Below are 22,038 nucleotides of genomic sequence, written 5' to 3' on the forward strand. Positions count from 1 at the left end.
TCGTATGAGACTCTTCGTTGATCTTTGTTCATCTTGAAGAACTCTGGAATTTCTCTCGTTGTACGTGATAAACACAAGCAGTAGTAACAATTCGAATCATCTCATTCTGAGCATTATTCTTGTTCACATAACAGATCATTCAATTCACTTCCTCATTCCATTGCATAGGAGGTCTGTAGATGCCTTGCCATGATAACAGTTTCTCCCATATTGCAGCTGAATAAGGACATAGAAAGAGTAAGTGGTCCGTTGTTTTCTCTTCAGAACAACATAAAGGGAACTGGTTCCTGTCAATAAATATCCACTTCAACAATCTGTCTGAAATCTTCAATCCTTCTTCCCTTGCTCATCCTACAAATAATACCCTTAAGCTTGTCAAGCTTTATAGGCCTGCAATACCCAAACTCTCTCTCTCTTTGAGGGCTCCAACTCTCCCAGCATATAGTCGTTGTCTTTCTCTTCATTCAAGAGTTTATGAAAATATGTTTGTTACCTCTGTCTAATGAGTGCCTTCTCCATCAATATTTTGCCTTTTTCGTCTTTGATGCACTTCACTTGGTCTAGGTCTCGGACCTTCTTCTGTATTGCCTTGGATAGCATGTAAAACTTCCTATCTCTGTCGTTGTCCCCATCTCCTCATACAAGCATTTGAAAGTTGTTTTTGCCGCTGTAACTGGTAACTTCTCCTCCCTCCTTGCCACCCTATGCATTTTTCTTCTTGCCTGCGTATCTTTCCTGTCCTTACTCTCAACCAACTTCGCATATGCTGTCTTCTTTGCTTTCACTTTATGTTGGACTTTACCATTCCAACACCAGTCTTCTTGATGTCCACCAAAGCTATCCTTCGAGACTCCGACCACCTATCTTGCAACTTCTCTTATGCAACTAGCTTTGTTATTCCGCATACCGATCACATCTCCATTGCTTCCAAGCCCTTATTGCCGCCAACTTCTCCCCCATAACATGAGCTCTGACAGGCGACAAGTCACCTTATTGGATCCTTGACGCGTCATACCAAGCCCTCTTCTTCCTCTTAATCTCTAAATCCATCATCAAAAGTTTATGTTGAGTTGTAAGATTCTCATTCGAAATAAGTGAATAACCTTGCAGAGACCTTTATCATCCTTTCTATGGAGTAAGATTGAAGAGACCTTTATTACCTTGTCTACGGAGTAAGTAATCAATCTTGCCACGGTTCTAAGGGGAATAACCAAATGATCCTCTTTCTTTGGAAAACTTGGATTTGTAACTAACAACTCAAAAACTTTTATAAAATCCAAATGCGAGACTCATTCTTCCTTTCGATCACCACCAAAATCTTTGTGCACATTGTCATATCTCTATCGCCCTTTCTAAGGAGTATAAATCTTGCCACGACGCTAAAGAAGGTAACCAAATGATCCTCTTTCTTTGGAAAACTCGAATTTGCAATTACCAACTCAAAAACTTTTGCAAAATCGAAATGCGAGACTCATTCTTCCTTTTGATCCCTGAAACCAAAACCTTTATGTATATCGTCGCAACCTCTTTAGGTAGTCCCAATGTGGCTATTGTAATCCCCTCCTACAAATAGTTTCTCAATGAGCGATATAACTCTCACAAATTCGTTCAAAAAGTTAAAGACATTTTTACCCTTTTCGTATTATAAATTATTTCAATAAATATATATGCATATAATATTCTTTATTATCAATAGTATATTAAATATTAAAATATTTCATCAAAAACTTTAGAGTTATAATTGATAATGATTCTAATTCTATAAAAATGATTAATTATTATATTACCTAAAAAAAGATAAGGTTATAAAGGGTAATTTTGGAAAGAGACTTATGTTGAATTCCATTGAACTCGTAATCCTCCATTTTTGAATTTCACATTTCTTCAAAGGAGAGTCAAAATTTTCCATATATCTAACTGATCCATCATTCAAAGGGAAATTCCGATTTAAGGTTTGATTTGTGGATTCTTGTGCTTCTTGTTGTTGCTAAGGTTGAATATTCTTCAACATTGAATTGGAATTATGTAAAAAGAAAAAGATAACTGCATTTGATTTTAGGTCATTTGGTAGTGATAGGTTTAAAAATCCTAATTTATCACTATTTTGCGAGTTTCATACATAAAATAGTTATTATGGGTTGTCCTAGTATTGGTAGACAAAGTTATGTGGTATATGTTGTTGGTGGAAGGTGACAGGTGGTCAAAACTCTTATCAATTACAGCTGAAACTAGCTCAACTGAGCTTCAACAACATTGATCAACCAACATACAGAGTTTTATACAGTGATAACTGCCAACTTTAGTAGCTAACTCTTAACAGCGTAGTTAGTTACAACCAACTACAACTAACTATTTGACAGCTAATATCCAGCTGTATAATTCTACACTTTAGCTAGATTTAATAGGATGGAAGAAATCAAGAACTCCTAGTTCGGAAAGAAGAAACTGGTGCTGTACTATCCCCAATCCTTTTGTAAGCAAGTCTGCTAATTGAGATTTGGACCCAATATACTCTGGCTTAATCAAACCATCCTTGAGCTTTTCTCTCACAAAATGATAGTCTATTCCGATATGTTTTGTTCTTTCAGGAAAGATTGGATTGGAGGCAATTTCGCATAGCTGTTTTGCTGTTACAGCAAAGTCTAACTGGTGTGATGATGTCCACCATTAGATCTTTGAGCAATCCAACCAGCCAAATGATATCTGCCACTGCGCCTGCTATACTCCTATACGCAGCTTCTGCTGAACTCCTACTCACTGTGTGTTGTTTCTTTGATTTGCATGAGATCAGAGATTCATCAAGTTGGATTACATATCCTGTAACTGATCTTCTGGTATTGGGACAAGCTGTCCAGTCTGAATCACAGAAGGCTGTTAGATTTGTAAGTGATCCTTTCTTCAGTAACAACCCTTGCCCAGGTGCTTTCTTCAAGTATCTGAGGACTGTCAGTGCTGCATCCCAATGTGATCTTTTGCGGTGCTGCATAAATTGACTAAGAACTTGAACAGCAAAACATATGTCAGGTCTGGTGATTGTCAAATAAAGCAGCTTCCCAACTAACCGTTGATAGCTGTGAATGTCTTCTAGGATAGGATCATCAATATTCCCAACCACTGAGTCATATTCTACTGTAGTGAGCTTCATATTCATTTTCATGGGAGTAGATGGTGGTTTAGCTCCCCTTAATCCCACTGTGGAGAGCAGCTCCAAAGTGTACTTCCTCTGATTAAGTAGAATGCCTTTGTTTGACCTCAATACCTCAATTCCCAGAAAGTATCTGAGCTGTCTCAAGTCTTTCACTTTGAACGTACTATGCAGAGTCCTTTGAGCATCATCAATCAGTTGTTGACTACTTCCTGTGATCAATAAATCATCAACATATACCAAGATTATTATTATATCAGTTCCAGATTGTTTGGTAAATAAGGAATGATCATGTGAACTTTGATTATACCCTGCTTCCAATAAAGCAATGGACAATTTGATATTCCATTGTGTAGAAGCTTGTTTCAGGCCATATAGAGATTTCAGAAGTTTGCATATCTAGTCTCCCCCTGTTTGTGAAAACCTTGTGGCAAAGTCATATAAACTTCTTCATACAAATCACCTTGTAAGAATGCATTGTTAACATCCATTTGGAGCAATGGCCAATCTTTTGAAGCTGCAATGCTAATAATTGTTGTTACTCTCACAATCTTTGCAACAGGAGAGAAAGTCTCATGATAGTCCAGTCCTTTCTTTTGATTATAACCCTTGGCCACCAATCTTGCTTTGTATTTATCCACAATCCCATTTGCCTTGTGTTTGATCTTAAAAACCCATTTTGAACCAATAGCTTGTTTTCGTGGTGGTAGATCAACTACGTCCCAGGTGTGATTACTTTCTAAAGCAGCTATTTCATCAGTCATAGCTGCAATCCATCTATCATCCTGATAAGCTTCTTTGAATGACTTGGGTTCTACTGGAGAAGAGAATGCACTTAAGTAGGCTTGGTAAGAAGATGACAAGTGAGAGTAGTGGATGGAATCTTAAATAGGGTAGGAGCAACTAGCAGATGGTTTGGATGGTTTAGAAGAAGTAATATGGTCACTAAGCCATACAGGTTGCTTAGTAGTCCTAGTGGGCCTGAGCTTGGTTTGATCCTTTAGTTGTACATCTACTGTTGTGGCTGGTAGTAGATCTTGTCCTATTGGTGGATTATCCTCTGAATCTCCTTCAGAATGTGAATTATCAACCACATCAACTTCAGTATCAACAATGATGTCAAGGCTAGTAGCAACAATGATGTCAAGGCTAGGATCTGCACTATACTCAGTAGGTTGTTCTGTTATTGGAGGGAATGTTCCATCATCATGGTTCACTTCAACTGGCTGTCCCAGCACTACTTGCTCTTCATCTCCAGTTGAGGAGCAAGATTCACTGAGTTGTTTAGTTCAAACATGTCAAGCTTATCAGGTGAATATCCCTCCTGGTAAGGAAAACTATATTCTCTGAAAGTGACATCTCTACTCTCAAAGAAGACTTTCTCAGTCAGATCATATAATCTATATCCCTCCTGAGTCTAGTATCCTAGAAATACTGCCTTCCTGTCTCTAGGTGCAAACTTGTCCCCTCTTGGTAATCTGCTTGCATAGCATAAGCAACCAAATACGCTTAGATAATCAACCAAATACGCTTAGATAATCAAGTCTAGGTGTCTTATGATGTAGCATCTCATACGGTGTTCTTCCTCCAAGTACTTCAGTAGGCAACTGTTGTTGTTAACAGAGGAGAACAAAGGCTCATTTAAAGAAGAAAAAGAGAAAGAGAGAGATGTTTTATTGATCTTCAGAGACTGAATATATACATTACACGTTAACTAAAGATTCAGCAAAGTACTCCTAATATGCTAACTGAAATTACTGCTTGCTGAGTTGACGTGATCTATTCAGGAGGAGGTTCCTTGGTGTATGTTATTTGCATAGTACTGATTGGTGAGACGCGGGACAAAGTTAATGCTAGGTTAGAGGTTTGGAGATAGACTCTGGAGTCCAAAGGATTCAGGTTGAGCAGGATCAAAACAGAGTATTTGGAGTGCAAATTCGGTGGTGTGGTAGATGAAGCAAACGCAGAAGTGAGGCTTGCGACATAACCTATTCCCAAGAGAGAAAATTTCAAGTATCTTAGGTCCGTAATCCAGGGTAGTGGGGACATCGATAGTGATGTCACACGCCGCATTGGGGTGACATGGACGAAATGGAGGCTTGCGTCTGGAGTTTTGTGCGATAAGAAGGTACCACCCAAACTTAAAGGAAAGTTTTACAGAGTGGTGGTTAGACAGTCCCTATTGTATGGGGTGGAATGCTGGCCAGTCAAGAACTCTCATGTTCAGAAGATGAATGTTGCGTAGATGAGGATATTGAGATGGATATGTGGTCATACTAGAAGCGTCAGAATTAGGAATGAGGTTATTCGGGAGAAGGTAGGAGTGACCCCTGTGGCGGACAAGATGAGGGAAGCGAGACTGAGATGGTTTGGACATGTGCAAAGGAGGTGCGTTGAGGCCCCAGTGAGGAGGTGTGAGAGGATGGTTGTAGGGGGGAATCAGAGGGGTAGAGGTAGGCCGAAGAAGTATTGGGGAGAAGTGATTAGACAGGATTTGGCACACCTCCATAGTACTGAGGACTTGACCCCAGATAGGAAGGAGTGGAGGACACATATTAGGGTAGAAGGTTAGTAGGGGGAGGGAATTAGTGGAGGATTAGTTTATTGTGTTGTGTATCATGTCTATATTATCACTCTTTTGTGCTGTGAGTTGTTTCTTCATTGTAGACTTTCCTATTAATTGCTATGCTATATTTATTGTGTATTATTCTGTTACTTGGGTTTGAGGCACTTGAGCAGAGGGTCTTTCGGAAACAGTCTCTCTACCTCCTCGAGGTAGTGGTAAGGTCTGTGTATACTCTGCCCTCCCCAGACCCCACTTAGTAGGATTCCACTTAGTAGGATTCCACTGGGTATGTTGTTGAAAATAAGGAACTAATCTTAAAAAATAGCTAATAGACTTTTAAACGAACTAGAAAAGGGAAACAACTAAAACATAGCAATTTATTCAGCCAACTTTTATTTTCTGCCTTGAATTTAGGGGCAGTAATTCAACTTCCAACAAACACTGCAATAATTGAGGCACAACAACAGCAACTTATTAATCAAGTATACGTCAGTTCCAATACACTCTCCCCAAAAATGAATAGTGAACTCTAGAACCTCAATGCCCTAGCCACTTCTAGGATGTGTCTGTGTTTTCTCTGCACTGTCCTATTCTGTTTGGGGGGGGGGGGGGTAAGCACAGATACTTTGGTGCACAATACATTGAGATGCAAGTAAATCAATTACTGAAGAATTGAAAAATTCTGAGCCATTATCAGACCTTAATGTTTTCACAGACAAGTCAAATTGATTGTTTATTAGAGCAGTGAAATCTTTGAGCACTACAATGACTTCACTCTTAGAATGAATCAGACATATCCATGTGTACCTACTATGATCATCCACTATAGTAACAAAATAGTTCTTCTTGTCATAAGTAGACTTTCTATATGGTCCCCAGACATCAACATGAACCAACTCAAAAGTGTTTTATTGTCACTAATAGGAAACTTCATCGACATTGTTTATCTAGAGGACAGATCTCACAGTTGTGTTGTACACTCTTGTCTGAGAGGTGTTTTTGTTGTATTGCTCCAGTTGATGCATGTCCTAGTCTCAAGTGCCATAACCTTGCATCTTCATTCCCATTCTCAGCAACCATTGCATTTATTGTGGTCCTACTTGTTCCTTTAGTATGTACAGACCTTCCTTCTCCCTACCAATCCCCAACACTTGGCATTGAAGATTCCCTGAAATACACAGAATTCAGGGAAAAAGGAAACTGAACAGGAGAGTTCCCTGGTTAGTTTGGAGACTGACAATAAACTGAACTTGAAGTCTGGTACATGCAAAACATTCTTAAGTTCATGGCCTTCCAAAATATTTGCATTCCCTTCACCTTTGATATCACATCTGTTTCCTGTTGGCACTTTTACTCCATTAGTGTTATTATCCTTTATTCTTCTAATAGCAGTTAATAAATCCTCACTAGGTGTAATATGATGTGTAGCTCCACTATCAATTATACACTCATAGATCTTACCTGCATTGGACAGTAAGGAGGTAATACCTGACATGTTAGCAACACAATCTGATGTTACTTTTTATCCATCCTGCTTACTAGATCCTGATACTGAGCTGGTGACATGATTTTCTGTGAATCTTCCTCCATTGGTGAAATCATCATCAGCATTCCTTGTAAGATTTGCAGTTGCAGGCTTGAAATCATGTTTAGAGTCATCAGCTCCTTTTCTGTTACTTTTGAAGTCTGGTGATATCCAACCAATCTAGAGCAATCACCCTTAAAGTGACCTTTGAAACCACAGTGAAATTGTTCCAGGAGGTACAAATTTCTTTGGCCTTGGCCTTTACCCTTGAGTTCTTCCTGCTAGAAGTGTTAGAGCATCTCTGGCTTTATCTACAACTCCTAATGATCTCTGTCTCTCTTCTTGTGCTGCTACAGCATATGCTTCATTGACAGTTACGATAGGCTTTCCAGCCAAAATACTGCTCCTAATGTTCCCTAAACTCTCATTCAATCCCATCAGGAATTGAAGTAGTCTTTGTGACTTCAAATGCTCCACATAGGAGGCTGAATCCGTACAGTTACACCCCGGTGATGGAATCATTACATCCAATTCAGACCATAGGTCCTTCAAATTCGAATAGTATGAAGTAACAGAGTCGGTACCTTGTTTTAGAGTTGCAATTTCGTACCACAGATGGTAGGTTCTGGTGAGATCTGACCTCTCAAACCTTTCCTCAAAGTCTGCTCAAACTCTCTTCGCATTCGAAGCGTACATGATTCCTGGTAGCAATTCACTCGTACCAGTGCTCGCTATCCAAGACAACACTATCGCACTGCATTTTTCCCATTGTTCTTCCAATGCTCCTTCTAGACTATAAATCCCTTTAGATTGAAAAACTTGATTGGATGTCTCAAACTGTTTAAGATAACTTGCTGAGAGGCATGTGGGAGATGAAAAAAAGTCTTAAAAATGAGTTCACATGACCCAATGAGTTCATGGTAGTTCAGGGGTTCTGTGAACACTCAATAAATTAGGTATGAAACTTGCAAAACAGTGTCCATGTGTACGACGACGTGGAACTCTTAAAATTAGGTGTGATTCTAGGTCTCTTGGTATAGAGTGAATAGGTTAAAGAAACAGTAATCTATTACCATTTTACGAGTTCCATACCTAAAATAGTTTAGTGTGTGTTCCTGTTATACTTCGACTAACTCTCTTTAGATTAAAAACCCTCAATTGCATGTCTCAAAATGTTTGAGATAACTTGCTGAGAGGCACGCAATGAGTTTATGGTAGTTCAGGGGGTTCTGTGAACACTCAATAAATTAAGTATGAAACTTGCAAAATAGTGTCTATGTGTACTGTGACATGGAACTCCTTGGAGGAGCTTCTGGAGTGTGATTTTCATATTCCTCCAGGGTTTATTTTCATATGAGTTCATGGTAGTTCAAGGAGGTTTTGTGAAAACCCGATATTTTAGGTTTGCAACGTGCAAAACAATGGCAGTTTGAGTTCTTTTAATCTATTCACTCTTTTGTATATGGGGAAATCGACACTGAGGTAAAATATTTCTTCCTTTGTTGTAACCTGCGTCAATTGATGATGTTTTCTTCTTTATCGTTGAAAGTTGAATTGACATCGTAAGTTAAAATGATTACTAAATGAGACGTTGCCGATTGCTTTTTTTGAGTTGATCGTCAAAAACACACTCAAACTATAATCTTTTTGCAAATTTCATACATCAACTATCCGTTGTTCCATTTATCTACCTAAATTATCACTCTCTTTGTATTAAAAACATCTCGAGGCTGAGTTGGCCAAATATTTATTCCCAATCGACAATAGACGCTTGTAGGCCACCTGAGCATTGAGGTGTGTTTTAATACAAAAGAGTGATAGTTTAGGTAGGTAAATGGAACAATGGATAGTTGAGGTATGAAACTCGCGAAAATGTGATAGTTTAGGTGTGTTTTTGACCATTGACTCTTTTTTTCTTATAAATGTGGTGTTAGGGCCAACTCATGTTCTCCTCGATTAATTTCGCGTGATACCTTTGTCATCCAAGGCTTCCACCAACACAGAGTACTATGGGTAACTCTGCACCAAGGCTTGGACAGAGGGGAAGAAATCACCTAGTGTTTTTTCCTTCCCAGGAATTCACGGTTCTCAATCCACTTTATTGATACTCTTGGGTGCTGGGAAGTTGCTGCTTGTTTCTGCCACCTGTGATGCTATTTTTTGTGAAAGTTAAATTGGCATGGGATGGCTTTTTTTCGTTATGGTGCTTGGTGTAGTGTTATGTGATTATATTTTGTGGTTTTCGATTTTTCATATTCAGGTGGCAGTAAAACGCGTGCTTCTAAGATTGAAATGAGCCAGATGGAGATAGTTAAGTTGGCGAACATAAATGAGTTTGAGGAAGGATGGGGTGTATATAGGAGGGAATCGAAAATTTGAATAGAATTCTGGAAGGACAGCAAGAATCATTAAGCGGTGAAGAATACATGATGTTATACACGTATCCTTAAAATTCTTTGTTCTTGAAGTATGGCTTAATATATGAAATATTATTTGTTTAGTATGTATATACTGGTAAAGTTACTACCATGTGACCAGGAGGTCACGGGTTCAAGCCTTGGAAACAGCCTCTGGCAGAAATGCAAGGTAAGGCTGCGTACAATAGACCCTTGTGGTCGGGCCCTTCCCCGGACCCTGCGCATAGTGGGAGCTTTAGTGCACCGGGCTGCCCTTTTTTTTTTTTTATGTATACACTGTATTATTTTTTTAGTATGAAATAATTTTTAAAATGTGGTGAACCTGCACTTTTTCCACGGGAAGAAGGAAAAACGTATCCAGGAATTTAACTTAATGGGTTCATCTTTTAAATTTTCATGATTGAATTCATTGTAATGTTAAAACCGTGGGTTCAAATCTGTATTGATTGAGATTTTAATAGCTTTTTTACATATGTATATATGTCGAAAGTCCTGCAGCCGAAAGGTACTATCCCCCCCCCCCCAAATGAAGCTTCTCCTTAATTTGAAGTGTAGAATTGTATATAAAATGTGTTCACATAGGCCTCCTCACAGTTACTCTCAGCAGCTATGTGATAAGTACAAGGAAACACTTGATAAATACATCAATTCAACTGTAAGAACTATTGACTTTCTCTCTTATGATCTATGTTGCTCGATTCTTCAAAAAAAAAAATCATCGGTGCGTGTTGGATCCTCCAAAAGTAGTGCATTTTTTGAGGGTCCGACACGAATGCGACAATATTTTTGGAGAGTCCGAGCAACATAGCTTATGATAATTAGGCCAACATATTCATGCAAATTGGGGGGCTTTTTGGCCGAGTTGTACTTTTAATTAGGCAATTAACGAATAGAACTTGAGTTTGGTCTGGACAATTTTGGTTCTCTTGTATTGGTATAATTGACACATGCTAGTCAACATTACTTCATCTGATTTGAAAAGGATACATGCTACATTATGGAATTTATTCTAGTTGCTTTGCTAATCACTGTTCAATTTTGCAATTTGTGTTTGAATTCTTTATTAGATTCTGCCTGCTTGAAGAGAGAAGCATGATGCTGAGTTTATGTCAGGGACCTTGTGAAAAGACAGGAGAACCATAAACTTATGGTCATGTGGCTCTCACAGTTCTTCCATCATCTTGACGTGTTTTTTATTCCCCTAAGGTTTCTACCTGCACCGAGCGAAGTTGGTCTGACGTGCTTCCATGATTTGGTATGTTTCTTGCCAATCCCATTTAATTATAGGCAGCATTAGCTTTCGTCATATGTTTATTTTGTGGTAACTTATTTCAGTTTTTGTTGGCAATAGGTTTATCAGGAGTTGCGCGGTAAAGCTGTAAATGCTGTTATTGTGTTGGCAAGTATCATATCTCTTATTTTTGTTTCTCGTTTTCCCCCCTTTTCACTGACCCCAAATCTTGTGATACTATTTGGTAGTTATGAGGTTCTGATTAAGAGTTAGCTTATATCAGATTGAAAAAAGAACGTGAGGGTGAGCAGATTGATAGAACTTTATTGAAGAACGTTCTTGATATATTTGTTGGAAATGGAAGGGGGGAAGGGGGGAATGGAGTATTTTGTGAATGACTTTGAAGATTCAATGTTTAGAGATTCTGCAGCTTATTATTCTCGAAAAGCTTCCAAGTTGTATCGTGGAAGAGTCTTATGCAGATTATATGTTGAAGGTACAACTCAGTTTTTATAATTTTCTCCATAAATAGTTGGTTATTGCTTTAAGTTGCCCGAGTAAACTGTGATACCCATGCTTTGATAACACAGGTAGAAGAGTGCTTGAAGAAAGAGAAGGATAGAGTGTCTCATTATCTCCACGTTTGTAACGAGAAAAAACTTCTGGAGGTCCGCACTGAAATTTACCCTTCTTTTCTTTTTGGAGCAGAGGAGATTTTGCTTCTTGTTTTTGTGATATTAGTCTGCTGCAGCCAAATCTTAAGTGTTATATTACCAAAAGCACTTCTTCTTCGCATCAATGATTGTTTTAATTTTGTTCAAGAAAATAAAACATGAAAAGAAAGTTAACAGTCTCATATTTCTACAGTGCACTTATTGTTCATGTCTTTGCTTTTAAAGTATTCGCCTGATAGATACTTTACTTGGAATGTTGAAATTCAGACCTCCATCATGTTGAAAATCTTCCTTTAGTTGGATTTGTTTTCAGTGCTGAGTCCAAATTTGTGCTGCAGAAAGTGATAAACGAATTATTGGTTGTGTATACCAATCAGTTACTTGACAACGAGCATTCTGGATCCCGAGCTTTGCTTAGAAATGATCAGGTATTGATTCCTTGTTTTTCTTTTCACTATTAGTTTACTGATAATTCCGATTTAAATGCTATTTGATTCTCTCTCTCTCTTTTGACCTTACGGCCCCACTTTCTTTTGTTCGCCCAGGTAGAGGATTTATCTCAAATGTATAGGCTATTCTGCAGACTTCCGAATGAATTGGAACCTGTTGCTAATATGTTTGAACAGAAAATTTTGCTTTCTATGACAGAAGGATTGGTTATTTAGTTTTGCTGATTTGTCTTAACATATGCTGACTATACATATTCCGCAGCATGTCACTGCTGAAGACATGGACTTGGTGCAACAGTCTGAAGATACGGTAAGTAACAAGGTGAATTGTCCATGTCCCCGTAATATATTTTTGATGGTTTTACACTTAAGAACAATCTTTGCAACCTTGATGTCCCTATGGTTTCAAGATAATTTTTTTCCTGATTATAATTTTATATAGTGTCAAAAATCACTTTTCTTTGATGAGGGTCTTTCGGAAACAACCTCTCTGCCCTGCAAGAGGTAGGGGTAAGGTATGCATACACCCCCCAGACCCCATTTGTGGGATCACACCTGGTATGTTTATTTGAATTTTAAGATTACGGATTGGATTTCAGATTCAATTGTTAAATATTAGTATTTCGGATTGGATTTCAAATTTGGGTATTCGGATTTTCGGATATAAATCTGAAACTTTCATACCTTATTTTTAGCCCTACCCATTATCCATATGCCGATTACTAATAAGTCCAACACCCTACTTACTAGATATTAGTTCATCTAATTAATTCTAATTACTAAGTCACTGTCAAAATACTTTTTATATCGACATTATTTTACTATACAACAACAACATATCCAGTGTAATCCCACGTAGTAGGGTTTGGAGAGGGTAGAGTGTACTCAGACCTTACCGCTGCCTCAGAGGTGAGGTTAAGGTAGAGAGGTTGTTTTCGATAGACCCCCGGCTCAAGACTTCGACATAATTTTACTATGTTGTACTTAATATTTTTAACGCTTTATTAATGCTTTTTGTTGCATTTCCTTGATAATATCGTAGCATTGATTGCATGAATACTTTATTTGGATGATAGTGGTGGGAATGAGGAATTACTAAGATATTTGACTGGATGTAAGCTCTCAACTTATAGGCTCAAAAATTCAAAATATCCAAACCGATTAGTTTGAAACCGAACTGAAGAAATTCGATACAATCCGAGCAGCATCAAAGCTTGTTTGGATTGGATTTGAATTGTATTCTTCAATCCGAAAACCTAAAATCCTAATCGAAATTTTCATATCCACTCCGATCTGTTGGAACGTCCAATCCTAGTCACAAGACAACTTGGTATAAACACAAAAAGTGTATTCAAGTATCAAAATATTAGTCAAAATCTCTAGATATTTGTGATCTTAGAAATTTTGTTTCTATAAAGATGTTGAATTACTAAATTACCAAAAAAGAGCATGGTTATAAGGAGTAATTTTACGAAGAGTCTTATGACTAGCTTTAGTTGAATTCAACTTAACACACAGTACTCCATTTTTGAATTACTTCGAGGAGAGCGAAAATTTTCCAAAGACATCGGCGATCGATCCTTTTCTCAGGTAAGCACATAGAAAGTTCTGAATTAAGCTTTGATTCGTGGATTCTTGTTCTACTTATTGTTGTTAGGGTTCGATATCGTGCTAAAATCCTTTTAACATTAAATTGAATTAGGATTTTGGGAAAAGAAAAGGACATGTGATTCTAGGTCTTTTTGTATAGAAAGTTAAATATCCCCCTAATCTATGACCATTTTTCCAGTTTCATACCTAAACTAGTTTATTGTGTGTTCTTGTTACCCCTACCTATATCTCCCTTTAGATTAAAAACCATGGATTGAATGTATGAAAATATTTCATATAACTTGTTGAGAGGCACATTCCTCTGGGGTGTATTTTCATCTGAGGTAGTTTTGTGAACACCCGATATTTTCGGTATGAAACTTGCAAAACAATAAAAGTTTAAGTTGTATATGTGGAAATCGACATTGTAATAAAATATTTCTTTTTTGTTGTAACTTGTGTGCATTTATGATGTTTTGCTTCTTTATCGTTGAAAGTTGAACTGACATTGTATGTTCTACTGATTTTTAATTGAGAATTTGCTGCTTACTTTTATTTTATAAACGTGCTATTTGGGCCAGCTGAGATGATCTGGGTATGTGAAGAGGTGCGCAGATGCACTAGTTATGAGGTGTGAGAAGTTGGCTGTAGCAAGTTTTAGGAGAGGTTGAGGTAGGCTGAAGAAGAATTGGGGGAGGTGATTAGACAAGACATGGCACATCTTCAACTTATTGAGGACATGACCCTAGATAGGACAATGTGGAGGCCGAGAATTAGGGTAGAAGGATAGTAGGTAGTTGAGTGTTATCACACTTTTATGTGGGAGAGGCAGGGGGTCAGTCTCCTCTTCTCCGTATTTAGTAATATTAGTCACTAGTCACATAGTATCTTATTCTTCAATGTTCACTACTACATGTTGCTTCTTTTTCTTTATGTGTCTAGTCATTGTGATGTCATTATTATCCTTTCAAGCATGCTTTGATTAGGGTAGAAGGATAGTAGGTAGCTGAGTGTTATCACACTTTCATGTGGGAGAGGCAGGGGGTCAGTCTCCTCTTCTCCATATTTAGTAATATTAGTCACTAGTCACATAGTATCTTATTCTTCAATGTTCACTACTACATGTTGCTTCTTTTTCTTTATGTGTCTAGTCATTGTGATGTCATTATTATCCTTTCAAGCATGCTTTGATTAGGGTAGAAGGATAGTAGGTAGCTGAGTGTTATCACACTTTCATGTGGGAGAGGCAGGGGGTCAGTCTCCTCTTCTCCGTATTTAGTAATATTAGTCACTAGTCACATAGTATCTTATTCTTCAATGTTCACTACTACATGTTGCTTCTTTTTCTTTATGTGTCTAGTCATTGTGATGTCATTATTATCCTTTCAAGCATGCTTTGATTACATTTTTTAACCCGAGGTCTATCGGAAACAACCTCTTTACCTAAGAAAGGTAGGATTAAGGTCTGCGAACATCCTACCCTTCCCGGATCTCACTAGTAGGATTACACTGGATATATTGTTGGTTTTGTTGGTTTTTGGGCCAACTCATGTGCACTTCGATTAATTTCACGTGGTACCTGTGTCCACCAAGGCTTCATCCAGCACTGAGTGCTACAGGTAACTCTGTCCACAAGGCTTGGACAGAGGAGAAGAAATCACTTAGTGCTTTGCCTTTCCTGAGATTTGAACGACCTCATGGTTCTCTATCCACTCTATTGACACTCTTGGATGCTGGGAAGTTGCTGCTTGTTGCTGTCACCTATGTACATTGACGCTATTTTTCTTGAAAGTTGAATTGGCATTGTTTATTAGTAGTTGGCATGGAATTGCTTTTTTACTTTTTTAATGCTTGTAATATGTAGTGTTGTGTGATTATATGTGTGGTTTTTGATTTGTCATATACAGATTGCTATAAAGCGCGTGCTTCTAAGATTGAAATGAGACGGAGGAGTATAGTTGAGTTTGAGGAAGGATGGGATTTTATACAGAAGGGAATCAAAAAAGTGAAGAGAATTCTGGAAGGAAAGCCAGAATCATTCAGGGCTGAAGAATCCATGATGTTATACACGTATCCTTATCATTTGTCTTAATATATAAAATATTATTTGTTTGGTATGTACACACTGTATTATATTGATAATCTTTAAAATGTGATAAACCTGCACTCTTGTCATGGGAGGAAGTAGAAGCGTATTCAAGATTTTACTTAATGGGTTCAACTTTTAAGATTTTCATCATTGAATTCAATGTAGTGATAAAACAATGAGTTCATATCTGATATTGTTTGAGATTTTGGTAGCTTTTTACATATATATAAAATCCGTGTCGAAAGTCTTGCAGCCCGAAAGGTTACATCCGCCCCCAGGAAGAAGCTTCTCCTTAATTTGAAGAGTAGAGTTATATATAACATGTGTTCACAGGCACCTCCTCACAGTTACGCTCCGCAGCTGTATGATAAGTACAAGGAAGTACTTGATGAATACATCAATTCCACCGTAAGAAGCATTAACTTTCTCTCTTATGATCTAGGTTGTTCGGATTCTTCAAAAAAATTCATCTGGTGCGTGTCGGATCCTCCAAAAGCAGTGCAATTTTTAAGGATTCGACACGAATGCTACAGTATTTTTGGAGAGTCCGAGCAACATAGCTTATGATAATTAGGCCAACATATTGGTGCTCGTTTATTTGTATAACTGACGCATGCTAGTCAACACTACTTCATCTAATTTGAAAAGGATACAGGATATATTATTGAATTTATTCTAGTTGCTTTGCTAATCGCTGTTCAATTTTGCAATCTGTGTTTGTACTCTTTATTAGGTTCTCCCTGCTTTAAGAGAGAAGCAGGATGCTGAGTTAATGTTGAGGGAGCTTGTGAAGAGGTGGGAAAATCATAAATGTATGATCAGGTTTCTCTCACGGTTCTTCTATTATCTTTCACTGTATCATATTCCTCGACGCAATCTATCTACACTGGACAAAGCTGGTCTGACATGCTTCCACAATTTGGTTTGTTTCTTGCCAATCCTAATTTTGGTTGAGCATTCGTCGTATTTTTGTTGTGTGGATAACTTATTTCTGTTTTTTGTTGACAATAGGTTTATCAGGAGTTGAGTGGTAAAGCTATAAATGCAGTTATTGTGTTGGCAAGTATCATATCTCTTATTTTTGTTTTCGTTTTCCCGAGTCTTGTGGTACTACATGCTAGTTATGAGGGTCTGATTAAGAGTTGGCTTGTATCAGATTGAAAAAGAACGTGAGGGTGAGCAGATTGATAGAGCTTTAGTGAAGAACGTTCTTGATATATTTGTTGCAATTGGAAGGGGGGAAATGGAGTATTATGTTGATGACTTTGAAGATGCAATGCTTAGAGATACTGCAACTTATTATTCTCGAAAAGCTTCAAGTTGGATCGTGGAAGATTCTTATTCGGATTATATGTTGAAGGTACAACTCAATTTTGGTTATTGCTTTAAGTTGCTAGAGAAAATTGTGATACCCATGTTTTGCTAACACAGGTGGAAGAGTGCTTGAAGAAAGAGAAGGAAAGAGTGTCTCATTATCTTCACGTTAGTAGCGAGACAAAACTTCTGGAGGTCAGCATTGAAATTTACCCTTCTTTTCTTCTTGGAGCAGTAGAGACATTGCTTCTTGTTTTTGTGATATTAGTCAGCCACAGCCAAATCTTAAAAGTGTTATATTGCTTAAAGCACATCTTCTTTGCTGGTGCGAGATGGTGGTTGGTCAATCATAATTTTTAATTTTGTTTAAGGAAATAAACATGAAAAGCTAAGTTAACAATCTCACATTTCTTCTCTTTAAAGTATTCACTTGATAGATACTTGAGTTGGAATGCTAAAAATTAAGACCTTCTTTATGTTGAAAATCTTCTTTTAGTTGGATTTGTGTTCAATGCTGAGACCAAATTTATGCTGCAGAAAGTGAAAAACGAATTATTGGTTGTGTATGCCGATCAGTTACTTGAGAAGGAGCATTCTGGATCCCATGCTTTGCTTAGAGATGATAAGGTATTGATTCCTTGTTTTGCTTTTCACCATTAGTTTTGTGGTAGTTCTGATTTAAATGCTATTTGTTGCGCCTCTAGCAAAAATGCAAGGTAAGGCTGCGTACAATAGACCCTTGTGGTCGGGATCTTCCCCGGACCCTACGCATAGCGGGAGCTTTAGTGCACTGGGCTGCCCTTTTTTTGTTGCTCTCTCTCTCTCTCTCTTCTGCCTTATGGCTTGATACGAACCGGATTGTGCGGAAATAGAAAGAAACCCTAAGTTCTAAGAACAAGAATAAAAGATAGAAGATAGGCACAAGTATGGAACTAATAGACAATAATGGCTATATGAAAACAAAAATCTTCTATTAAAAATCCAGAAACAAGCATCAAATCTGTAAGACAACCCTCAAGAGGAAAGATTTCTCAAGAAAGCGATCTATCTAAGATAATCCTCAAGAGGAATGATTCCACAAGCAAGCCACGCCATCAACATTTGTCTAGGTAAAAATGGGCTACTCCCAACTATTTATTGTTTTAGGAGACCTAAGAGGTCTATTACAAAAATGCCCCAAAGTGGCGTCTGAATAATGCAAATGAAGCAAAGTACTCTGCCCGTGATGGTACACGAACGCCGAGGATGAGAATCCAGATAGACTGTCTAGTATAGTAAACGAACTGTATCTGGATTCCCAGGTCCGTATGTGGCACTGTGGATGCATACCGGGCTCGCCAGTGTTTCAACTTTCCTTTTGTTCCCGAGTATGGTGCCCCAGTATGGGTCGTGACCTTCACGAACCTGGCTTGGCTCCATTCCGTCCATGACCTTTCCTCAGCTCCGAGCATTCTTTTAGGTGGACCCTTGTACTTCCATTTCAGCATGTTGTTGGCCTTCATCCTTCCTTCCAAGCACCTTCTAAGTCTCCAAGGTTGCAGCTTGAAGTAAAGTCCTCGAACTCTACCTCAGCTCAGTGTGCAAGTTCTCAAGGCATCTTGGGACGTATCGCGGCTACTCTCTTTTGTTCGCTCAGGTAGAATCGTAGAGGATTTATCTCGAATGTATAGGCTATTCTGCAGAATTTCGAATGAATTGGAACCTGTTACTAGTATGCTTAAACAAGTATTTTTGATTTCTGTGACAACAAAAGGATTAGTTAAGTATTTAGTTTTGTTGCTTTGGCGTAACATATGCCAATTATACATATTCCGCAGCATGTCACTGCTGAAGACATGGACTTGGTGCAACAGGCTGAAGATACGGCAAGTAACAAGCTGAATTGTCCATGTCCCCGTTACATATGTTCAATGGCTTTACACTTGCGAGCGATGTTTATCTGAATATGCAAGGGTCTGTTAATTGTAAGCGAGTCCAAGTCCTTCTAAATTTTTCAGTAGGTAAAAATAGTGGGAGGGAGGTAGAATGCCAGAAACACTAAATTTTTCAGTAGGTAAAAACAGTGGGAGGGAGGTAGAATGCAAGAAACACCATTTACAGAACAAAATGTAACTAGCTGGGATCTTGGAGTGTATGGTAGATAAATTACCAACAGTCTATTTGGGCATGATATTAGGCAACAAAAACAAAGAATTGGTTATCTGGGATGAGATCATTGAAAAGACTGAAAAGTTGGCAAATTGGACGACACAATACTTGTCTCTTGGAGGTAGGCTCACTTTGATAAATGCAGTTGTGGACACTACCCACATATGTGATGTCCGCATTCCCCATTCCAATAAGTGTGGCCAAGGTGTTGGACAGATTAAAATGAATTTTTTTTGGTTTGGGAACAGGGAGGGAAAGGGGTATCACTTAGTAGAATGGAAGATTGCACAATTACACAAGGAGGCTGGTGGTTTAGGAGTCATGAATCCGAATATGCAGAATGATTGCTTGCTCATGAAATGATCATGGAGATTTAATGGAAATAATGAACAGGCTCTATGGAAGGAGGTAACCTTGAATAAGTATGGCCAGACAGAGCAATGGTGCACGTGCACCAATGCAATATCAACCACCTATGGAACATCAGTATGGAGATCGATAAGAAATCTTTGGCCTAGACTAGCAAAGAAGTCATGTTATGAGGTGGGTGTTGGTGACAAAATATTATTTTGGAAGGACTCATGGATTGGACGGGAAGTTTTAATGCAAGTTTTCCCTGATCTGGCCAATATATGCACTTACAATGGCTGATAGTTAGTCTCCTCAGGGATGGAAATTCTTTTTCAGGAGGCATCTTCTTAGGGGCAGCCCGGTGCATTAAAGCTCCCGCTATGCGCAGGGTCCGGGAAGGGCCCGACCACAAGGGTCTATTGTACGCAGCCTTACCTTGCAATTCTGCTAGAGGCTGTTTCCAAGGCTTGAACCCGTGACCTCCTGGTCACATGGTAGCAACTTTACCAGTTACTCCAAGGCTCCCCTTCGGAGGCATCTTCTTAATAACCAGGAAATAGGTAGGTGGTTGATAGATATTGCAGATGATTGATGGTTTCATGTGCAAAAACTATCAACAACCTTTAGTGGCAATAAATATACACATTAACAAAGAGTGCTAAAGCCTTTTTTGGCATTAGTTAATTGTTTTTGGATCCAATGTCGCTATAGGATTTAGGGATATTTACAAAGTGTTAATTGCCTCTAAAAATACATTTTTAGCGGCAATTAAGCTATTGTCATTAATTAGTTGCCGCTAAAGATCATTTTTGGTATAGTGTTTATAGGTAGAATTTATAAAAAAGAGGTATCCAGGATGCTGCCATAGTTTTGTATGGCTCCTACTAAAGTTAAGTGCTTTTGCTTGGCTTCACTCGAGATCCTACAGAAAAAGGGATTGCAAATTGTGTCCAGATGCATGCTACGCAGGGAGGCTAGAGAGACAAATAACCATCTGTTTCACATCTCAGCTTTGGACTCTGTTCATCAGTTTAACGGAGACCAAATGGTCAATGCTAGAGCGCACAGCAGACTTGTTAAGTCGCTGAATTAGGAGAGGGGGAAGCAAAACACAGGAGAAGTGGTGGAGAATAATTTCACACTCTATCTGGTGGACCATCTGGAGGTAGAGGAATGGAAGAAGCCTTGACGATAGATTCAATATAGTATTCAAAAAAACAAATCAAAGGGAGTTGCATTGCAACTTTCTACTTTTGGTGTAAAGAACATTGTATAGAAAATTCAAAAAAAAAAATTGTTCCTGAGAATAATTTTATAGTGTAAAGTGTTAATAGGTGTGTTCTTGTGCAGGCTGAAAGTTCAGGCTCGTCTTGCCGGATGATACCATAATGCAACCATCATCCTCTATTTCAGCATTTCACCATGATGGCCAAGTGTTTACTGGAGTCTTATTTTTTTTCATGTTGTGTTATGTTATATGGTCTCTATGACAATGTTTCACTATAGAAGCCAATATTTCGCTATTTTTCATGACTCTATAGACGCATTACACATGCGGATGTCTGCATTTCATGATCCTTTGTTAAATTCTTCAATAGTAACAATACTAAAGTAAAATTTGCTTGGCCTGTCCAGTTTTACATTTCCTATTGAGATTCTGATATTCTTCTTGTTGTCTAAATAAAGAATGATGAACAGGTTGATTACATAATGCATCCAATTAATTCTCTAAGGGGTTGTTTGGTTGGGAGTAAGTTATTCTGGGATTAACTATTTCAGGTAGTTATCCCACCATGTATATGGGATAACTTATTCTATCACTAAGGTATAAAAGGTATCCTGGAATTATTATTCTTTATACCTCACACCAAACGACTCCTTAGGGATATCTATACAAATAGCTGGATCAAGGTGTTTTTAAAGTTTATTTCCTTACCTATTATTGTTGAAGCCCTCTGGTCTCAATTTCAATCAGACTAGCAAATCATAAATACAAAAGCCAAAATTAAATAGCACCAATTCTTTGACTTATATCATCGTAATCACACTTGTGTTACCTTTCAATTCCAACGATAAGATGGAATCGCTAGGCTCAACTCTGTTTGGATTGAATTTGAATTGTAATTTCTTCAATTCGGAAACATAAAATCCTAATCGAAATTTTCATATCTACTCCGAATTATCAGAACGTCCAATCTTAGTCACAGGACAACTTGGTATAAAGACCAAAAAAAAAAGTAAACTTTACCTAAATCCCATAGTGAAAAAGCTCAATTACAATGTATCCCTCATTTTTCTTAAATTACCCGATTTCCCTTTTTTTTTTCAAATTTCTGATACATTACTCACCTTCCTGATACATCAGTTTTTGGGTGTAAAATAATTAATGCTTGTGAGTTATTTATGGATAGTAACGTAATTTAAGTTATGATTGATTGTTTCAATCAATTAAAGTGCTAAATAAGGTAAAGAATCCTTTTAAGAACAAAATAGTTATGAAGATCAAGGAAAATTCTAAAAACAGAGCATCAGTGCGGAA

At 38.0% G+C, this 22,038-nt stretch overlaps 1 protein-coding gene and 1 pseudogene across 3 annotated transcripts; both read left to right on the plus strand.

Moving 5' to 3' along the window:
* The first annotated feature begins 8,727 nt into the window (after positions 1-8,727).
* Positions 8,728-11,380, plus strand: LOC129901616 (cullin-1-like; annotated as a pseudogene).
* Positions 11,381-11,896: 516 nt separating this feature from the next.
* LOC129901614 (cullin-1-like) lies at positions 11,897-21,141 on the plus strand. Of its 3 annotated transcripts, none has more exons than XM_055976862.1 (10): positions 11,897-11,986; positions 12,270-12,329; positions 15,505-15,667; positions 15,995-16,094; positions 16,420-16,608; positions 16,698-16,745; positions 16,843-17,046; positions 17,118-17,195; positions 17,538-17,627; positions 20,850-21,141. In XM_055976862.1, the coding sequence occupies exons 3-10, from the start codon at positions 15,537-15,539 to the stop codon at positions 20,886-20,888; spliced, it is 879 nt and encodes a 292-aa protein (XP_055832837.1). In that variant the 5' UTR covers positions 11,897-11,986; positions 12,270-12,329; positions 15,505-15,536; the 3' UTR covers positions 20,889-21,141. The 3 variants fall into 3 exon arrangements, with proteins under 3 accessions (XP_055832837.1, XP_055832836.1, XP_055832838.1); XM_055976861.1 differs by having other exon boundaries at positions 12,270-12,317; XM_055976863.1 differs by lacking the exon at positions 11,897-11,986 and having other exon boundaries at positions 12,230-12,329.
* Positions 21,142-22,038: the final 897 nt, after the last annotated feature.

This window comes from Solanum dulcamara, chromosome 8, assembly GCF_947179165.1.
Source record: "Solanum dulcamara chromosome 8, daSolDulc1.2, whole genome shotgun sequence".
Lineage (NCBI taxonomy): Eukaryota > Viridiplantae > Streptophyta > Magnoliopsida > Solanales > Solanaceae > Solanum > Solanum dulcamara.

Excerpts from the sequence above, each read along its gene's own strand:
- LOC129901614 (XM_055976862.1), top strand. The coding sequence starts at position 15,537 with ATGAGACGGAGGAGTATAGTTGAGTTTGAGGAAGGATGGGATTTTATA. Across the intron at positions 16,609-16,697 it reads TGACATGCTTCCACAATTTG|GTTTATCAGGAGTTGAGTGG; the intron begins GTTTGTTTCTTG and ends TGTTGACAATAG. Across the intron at positions 16,746-16,842 it reads TAAATGCAGTTATTGTGTTG|ATTGAAAAAGAACGTGAGGG; the intron begins GCAAGTATCATA and ends GGCTTGTATCAG.